The sequence below is a fragment of the Pelobates fuscus genome, chromosome 3 (genome assembly GCF_036172605.1).
Source record: "Pelobates fuscus isolate aPelFus1 chromosome 3, aPelFus1.pri, whole genome shotgun sequence".
Lineage (NCBI taxonomy): Eukaryota > Metazoa > Chordata > Amphibia > Anura > Pelobatidae > Pelobates > Pelobates fuscus.
The window spans coordinates 32,780,215-32,788,758 of NC_086319.1; the positions used below are offsets into that span (position 1 = coordinate 32,780,215).

The 8,544-nt window shown below is 33.4% G+C and overlaps 1 protein-coding gene across 1 annotated transcript in view; it reads left to right on the forward strand.

Moving 5' to 3' along the window:
• Window positions 1-8,342, forward strand: part of PPP1R3A (protein phosphatase 1 regulatory subunit 3A) — a 56,040-nt gene extending 47,698 nt beyond the window's left edge. The window contains exon 4 of the mRNA XM_063446873.1: window positions 5,069-8,342. Within this exon, the coding sequence (XP_063302943.1) occupies window positions 5,069-7,459 (2,391 nt within the window). The 3' untranslated portion in view covers window positions 7,460-8,342. The remainder of the gene's footprint in view (window positions 1-5,068) is intronic.
• Window positions 8,343-8,544: the final 202 nt, after the last annotated feature.

Sequence of the window (8,544 nt, forward strand, 5' to 3'; positions counted from 1 at the left end):
ATGCATAAAGTCGAGATAGAAATGATGGTTGTGACATGTGAGGAGCAAGACAGAGACTGTTGTACAATTTTCATAAGAGCGACAGTCAGCTTCTTCCATACAGCAAATTAACCGTAACTAAAAAAAAAAATATATTTTTTTTCCATAATTTGATAAACTTCACAAAACCAACCCAATACAGCTGGAACGGTCTAAAGATACAATTATGAGATTTCTTCCCATTGCATTAGCATAAATATCATCTGTTACGGGTTTCTGCTGTTTTTTTGCCACAGGATATAGATTGTCATTTTATACAGGCATGGTGCCTCTTCAGAAATGATATAAGACTAATCACGATTTTTTATTTACCCATAAAAGATGTATTGTGTTTTACCTTAGCTTCCTCATATCTATTACTTTTAATTGTAAATAGACTTTAAAATATTGAATCTTCAGCTGAGTCTTTATATTTCATTTACTAATGTTTATTGATATTTACAACAGTTCTATTTGAAATTCTACCAGTTATATATTGAGGAAAAGACAAGTAGATACATAATAAACTTTATGTACAAAAACATAAATAAACACAAAATTTTGAAAATGAAATAGAATAATTTATTTTTATTTTTTGGGGGTAAATACAATATTCAGTATTTAATTATTTTACAAACATTTGGGGAAATAATTAAACAAAATATAAAGAATAGGCATTCAGCTCATAGAATCACTAATCATCACCATATTAATATATTACCCAAGTGAGAGTAATATATTTCAAATGACAAAAGTAAGTAGGAATTTGGAATATTGTATATAAATTGCAAGTAAGTGGATTGTTACATTACAAAATTATTGGAAATCTATGTATTGTTAGATAAAAGTAAAATATTCAAATGTAGTAATAGAAACTAATTATTGAACACTCTTTTCAACTATGTGTTCTAATTTGTTGTGATCCTCACACATTTACAAAAATATAAGAATTGTTTTGCTCTCATATCAACAATTATGACATGTCATTTTAGTAATGCTAAAAGATAGAGTATAATGTAATATACTCTTAATTGTTTATTGCATACAAATTGTTTTGTTGAAGTGATTGTATCCTTGGAGATAGCATGTGATGATAAGTGATATTAATGTATTTTTTACTCTTGAAATCATACATTGATGGGAAAAATGGCAATGGTATACCGTGTGGAACAGTGTGATTTGATGGATATTATTGTAGTATTGGACTAGGTGTAAGAGGAACGTAAAAAAAAGCATCCTCTTACGTTTTCTGGCTTTATTTATGTTCTATATTCAGGACTAGTACAGCTAAAATACATTTAGTACCACATGTATTTAACCTACTTTACTGATCTGGAATTATAAATCATGTTGTCAGTTTCATAACAATTTGGGTCTATCTGAAGAAATCATCACATGCTGATACTTCATGATTACATTGTTAAGTTAAATGGGCCAATGTATAATTTTAAAACCATAAAATAATCAATTTTATGTGGTATTCTCAATGTTATCAAGCTATAACAATTGGGTGAATTAGGTTACTCTTCTGGACCTATTTTTTTTATATTTACTGTTGATCACCAACTTTTTCTTGACCTTCTCTATTCCAAACGAATTTGCGCAAAAGCCCTTGCTTGGTTCACTAGGTAATTATCCGATCAAGAAATTTCTGTTTCCTTTTCTGACAATTTATTATCCTCACTTTTACTCTTAACCATGACCTTCTACCCTCTTCAGTCTACAACCCATAACTTGATTATAACATGTTTCAGATTTGTCACATTCAATCACATATTCTTGCTGCCGCCATCTAAAAACATTGCCCAGATATGTTCATTTCATAACCAGCATTACAAAAGAAGGATGTGTAATTAACTCACTTTACTCCTCTTATGAAATCCTCCTCTCTAGCCTGAACAACATTGAGGCATTAAGCCCATGTGTCCATGAGATGATCCAACAAGATCATCAAGAAACACATCAATCTTACAAAAGAATGTCGGCACAGTGAGCCAGGCAAAGGAACACTAAATGACAGATAATAAAGAACAATATTTGGTGACGAATTCAGTTTAGCATGACTATCCAGACACAAACACAGTAACCACTACGATAAATAACACCTGTCAGCAGACCACAAAAGGGCACGAGGTCTGCATACATCAGATATTTTTAAATAGTGAGGATAGGGTGTTCTACACAGAATTATATGATCTATGGGTTGGGAGGTTTAAATATTTTTTTATTCTCAGCCCAACTTTTATAATACTTAATTTCTAATGTTAAACCAAAACTAATACTATGCCAAGGAGTCCCAGAAGGAAATAACTGCACATAGCTGATCAGGTCATTGCAAAACGAGCACACAGAAATAGGTTGGGTATCTGAAAAAGTAAATATTGTCTGAGCTTGTTGGCACATATTAGGAGGGTTGTTAAAACATGTTTACTGAGCTGTTATGTCTCGGGCAGGGTGGCATTTGTCTAAAAGTAATCTTTGTATAAACAGTTAATGTATTACAGTATGTCTTAAACTTTCCATAACCATGGTCAGTGTTGGAGCTCAATATGGAGACCCATGGTGTCCTTACCAGGCTTGAATATATCTGGTCTACAAGTATGGGCTCAAAATTTCCACTAGCCCACTCACCAATGTTGAATGGCCTGAATATACATATATTCCGGTCTGGTGAGTATACCATGGGTCCCTCACTATTTATAAGGATGTTCAGTGCTGTTTAAAACCAGCTGATTATTAAGAGTGGCTGTATCAAAAATGGAATATAATAATAGAGTGTAGATATTGTAGAAATGTGTCTGTTGGCTACCAATGAGAACTTCATATGATACAATACCCCTAATAGAATAAAGAAATTGCAAGTAAGTTTCTTTTTGTTTCTAATCTATGTAGAGATACACACAGGGACACTTAAAAATTATAAGCTAAGTTAATAAGAAAAAAGTTGATAGCATATTAACCCTCTAACTTCACTGAGAATAACTTTTGAATTCAAAATTACAAGAGGGCCGCTCCTTGGGCTGCTACTCTTTCCGTGACCTATTGATATATAGTAGGAGTGATTTTGTGAGACTAACATCTAAGGACTTGATAGTCAGGGCCCTGTATATACAATTTCTTTATACTGACTTGATGTTCTGTGGTCTAGATAGAGGATTTTTTCAGATAGAGGATATTATTTTCAGTTTTGGATAGTTACAATGTGTGCTTATTAATAGTGATTAATGTTGCCATAATTAATTCAAAAATAAGTAAACACACCCTAAAAATATATAGATTTTTATCAATCTGTTGTGTTGTTGCTGTTTTCTCCTTCACCGAACATTCCAATATATTAAGACAGAGACTTGTGATAGAATGTTGCGTTTTATATTATTAATGCATTATTAAGTAGTAATAATAAATAAATAAATAGATAGATAAATATATATATATATATATATATATATATATATGTATATATATAACACTATATGTATATATATAACACTATATATATATGTATATATATATTTGTGTATGTGATATAGGGCGTAGAAGTGGTTCCACTCTTTTGTTTATGCTACATCAATGCAATAATTATTCTTCAGATATTGGATATATTTTTACTACATTCAACAACAACTGTACCACATACAAGCCTGGCAGTATCAATACATCAAGGAACAGTCTCGATGGGATTTTCTGTTGAGATGTTGGAGGAAATATGCCTTGTATGGGGTAGGGAAAGAATAAAGCACAGGGCATTCTATACATGAATGGCAGGTTTATTCTCGAGAGTCTACTTGGCATAATGTTGCTGCTAAGAGTTGTTAGAAAAAAGTTGGTTGTATAATAGACTTGGTATGGTATGCAACATGGACTGAAAGGAGGAGGCAAACAATGCATACAAAAAGTGAAAAAAGTTTAGAGCTATCTCAGGTATTATACTTAACAATAATTTCACAATCGCTCTTAATCCCTTCAATACCAGGGTTAGGCAAATCCCTTGCTATTGTGACAGTCCTGGCAGGATGTTGGTTCTGAAGGGGTTAATGATTGTGAAAATGTCACAGGAAAACAAGTAGACATGTAGGAAAGTTGTCAAGAACATAGTAGATCGTTAAACCAATTAGATGCGCAGAAATGGAGGCGATTTAAAGGAGAGAATAAATAGTAAATTGTCCAATCCTCTGTTTCAGCAGCAAATATCAGAGGAAGTACAGTTAAAAAAAAAAAAAAAAAAAAGAAATCGTGATCATCGGCATCAGGCAGACAGAGCATCATAAGAGTTGTGTTTCAGTAAAAGATGAAAATTACTTTTTTTCCACTCTTGGTTTAGAAGAAAACAGCTGGAAAGGCAGTAGTTAAAATGTTAATTATTGCCATAATTTCATAGAAGAAAATTGAAAAACAACGTTTTCCGCAATATTTTGGAAGCACGTTACTAGATTTTAGAACGTAAGTTTTTAAATTCCACAGTCTGATTAAATGTAATTATTTTTTTTTTTACACCAAAATCCTATTACAGAAAAATGTAAAAGTATATATTTAACTACTGTAAGACTTTATATAACTTTAATGAATTAAGTGCATTCGACTTTCTCCAGCTATCGTATTCAGGTACATGCAGCTTTAACCCTCATGAGCTGCAGCCCCTCACCTATCCCGGGGAATGTTCAGGGTACCCCGTCCTTAATGACAGGTATGTTTGCTAGGTTGTTACCTAGATCGTAGGTTTACAGAAAATCTATTAACTTGCTTGTTATCTATATGAGGAATGGATATGAAGATTCGTGGATGCAATTTATTTATGTAACAATTGCACTGTAGTGAAATGGGAGATTGCATCGCATTGCACAGAAAAAAACATTCTAAACAACTTTCCATCTAACCGCTTGATTTCCCTCCTATTCTGATAGCACAGGAGCATCACTGCACTTGTTTTGAAATGCATTATGTTACCGTGGACACGGTTTTCTTGTTTTCTTCACAAAAAAAATAACAATTAACAGTATTTAAGCATCATAGTTTTAATTTTAAAATATCTTCATTTATTTTCTCGTTTCAGCTAAGTCAACATTACACAAAAACAAGCATCACTTCATCAGAAGATAAAAATGATAGTGAGGTGCCAGAACAAGCTAGTTTTTCAAATGGAGGAGAGATAACTGAGCCAGTTGAATTTTTTGAAGACAATAGTTCCAGAACTTTTGCGCAAAGTGAACAAACAGCATCAGACCAGCTTACACAGGAATCTGAACATTTAGATAAAACTGAAATAATACCTACAGTGAAAGATGCATTCCACTTGAAGGAAATTAAGGAATTTGGAGGTACTTTGACTGCTGATGACCATAATTTAGGAGATTCTAAGGATTTACCTCAAGACTACATGCACAAAACTGAAGACAATGAAGAGATTCATTCTCATGACTTACATGAACAAAGCTTTGAATTGATAAAACCGTACCTGGAAGATACAGGCCCACCACCAGAAAATGAAGAAACAGAGACCCTAAGTATTAGCAAAATAGACAAAAGCTCAATTAATGTATGTGACAAGAAAACAGAAACATCCACTGTTGCACAAATGGAGTGCTTACAATCACAAGGATTACTGGATGACAATGCTAACCCAAGTTTTAGTCACAACGCTGTACATGTTTCATATTTTTCAAAAAATGGTACTGAGAAAACAGTTTTTGGGCAAACAGAAATTTCTGATATAATGAGCAAGGAATATAAGGATAGTACTTCTAATATTCTACAAGAGGCTAGTGGTTTCCAACTGCTAATTAAAGACAATGAGCATTCACATAAAGACGAAGAGTACAGCATACTTTCCCAAGATCTGGAATGTGAACAAGAGTTTGAGAACAATGATGGTGGTGTCAAAAGTACTACAGGTTGGCCTGGAAATATGTCACTTTTAGGTGAAAACACAAACATATGGAAGGAAAAGCCTGATGCACATATAAAAATGGCAAGTGCAACTAACATTTGTAGGGAAGAATTAGAAATAATGCATGAAATAAAGCCCTTTGAATCAGTATTGGATAAAAACCACAAAAAAGACAACAGAGAGGAAGAGGACTTCTCCAATTTCCAAACTGAAAAGGTGTCAATATCCAAATCATGTTATGGTTCACTAAGTGATAGTACTTCTGAATCCACACTCTATAATTCTCAAAATGTCAAAGCTTATCCAAGCTATTCTGATGAGAACTACAGGAAAGAAGAACACCATTTTAAAAATCCATTATTAGAGGAACATGTAAAAGATCTTACAAGCCATGAAGAAGATGACACATGTATGTATAGCAAAGAGGAATTCACAGAACAAGAGGGTATTCAGGGTACTCACCATGAACTATCTCAGACCAATGTTCCACCAGTCGAGTTGCATCCAGCTATTAATACAGATGAATACAAGTCATGTGCAAGTAAAATAACATCAGAGAGTCCTGTAAGTCAAAAGAATCCAAGAGAGAAAGTCATCATTGCTGTGCTAACAGAAGAACAAAGCCTTTGTAAAGTGCAAACTCTAAGAGAAGATTTCAGTAAAGAATGTGATACAAATGTCTATCAACAACAGGATGTATGGGCAACAAAACAACTGGATGTAAGCACAGGTACTGCTTTGCACAGGAAAGATAAAGATTTAGAAGTAAATATTTGTTTCAATTCAGGACTTACCAAAGAACCAAAAAAAGAAGGAACAGAGGACATTGAGTTGTGTGTTGATGAAAATCCAAAAGGTGTTATTGAAGACATGTATAAAGAGACAAGTTTGTGTGAATTAAGTAGTTTGTGTAAAGAAAATGTAATTCATGAAGGTGCTAAAGTTGACCAGTGTATATTTTATGCTGATAATGTGCGAGATAGGTTAAAAAAACATGGTGAACTTGATGTACGGTATACAGGTCTAGATAACCCCAGTGATCAACCAAGAAGCAGTTTTTCAGATACTAGTGTAGTAACTGAACAACTGTCTAAAAATTTTAATGAGGATCCAGTTCATGAGAAGGAAGTAGAATGCATGTTTTCAGAAATGCCTTCTGTAGATAACCCCTCATTCACTGCAGATGGAACAGTCAGCTTAGACTCGAAAAGGGAGGATGTATTTATTGGGCCATCTATTTTTATAAGTGAGCCTGACGATGAATTGGAATCTCAAGGCTTAGAGCCTGAAGAACAGAACGATTTAGGTGAAACCACAAAATGTGAATCTGATGATAAACCCCTTCCTGTACAGGCAAATGCTTCTGATAATGTATCCCCCGATCTGTTGTCTCTCAGTCATGTAAGTTCCAAAGTGCTTTGTTTTTTAATGTTTGTTGTATTTGCTGGTCTGATGTACCATTATGATTTCCTGGTTTGCTTTGCTCTTTATCTTTTCTCATTATACTGGTTATACTGGGAAGGAGACAGGAGTCCAAAGCCAGTCAGAAAAGAGTAGGCGTACATCAGTAATGGATTAGCTATAATATTTTACTACAAGAAAGCAGACAGTCTTGTTGACAGTGTTCCTCTTACAAAAACAAGATGCTAAGTTTGGCTCTTCGTGAAATCATTCTATGACAAAGGACCATAGATAAAAGCTCATGGCAAGTTATTTGGACTTTAATTCGTAAGCAAAGGCTTCCATATTTTTGAAGTAATTTCCTTGCTCCTCTCTGTTTAGTAAATATTTAATTGTTTTTGTTATAATGTGTGTTTTGTAAAGAGATCGGCATTACTTAATGTTTTCTTTTTCTTTTCTTTTTTCCGTTGGGACAGCATGTTTGATCTATGTTCTCAGTTCCTTCCATTTTATTTTGATTGTGTGGTATCAAGTTTTCTTTCCTCTTTTTGCATTGTCACTTAGGTAACACAGCTTTATAAAGATAATGTCATGTTCTTTGTGTAAGTGCTGTCAAAATAGCATTGCTACTTCAATGAACAATTGACAGACTGATGGATTGAGCTTGGGAAATATTGTTGCAAAGACTCACAATGATTTATAAGAGGAATTGCACTAAAAATGGCTGATTGTCCAATTTACATGTATCTGCATGACAAGATATAGAAGTGCAACTATAGGTACAACGTTGAGAGGATTACGGATTTATCTAGTGGGTCTTAACCAATTCAGTGCCATGTTTGTGAGCTATGCATGGTTCATTCCATTGACATTGAAGTGGTTAAGTGTTTTTTTTTTTTAGTCAATGCAACTAGAGCTGGTAATTTACTACAGTTTTGACAGCAATACAATTGTTACTGTGTTTTTCCAAAGTGTTGTTGAAAACGTCATCTATATTACATTTGAATAAAAACAACAAAATAAACATAGCTCAGATGCATTCAACAGCTTTTATTTCGATATGATATTTTATGTATTACTTTGTTAATAATTTATAATGGCATTTCATAGAAACATGGTTGTATGTGATTTTATATTAAGCATAGTAACATTCAGTAAAAGTTGAGGCTACCTACAAACAGTAAATTGTGGAGAACTGGAATCCAAATTTAGAACGTTTAGGCCAAAATAGCTTAGAAATA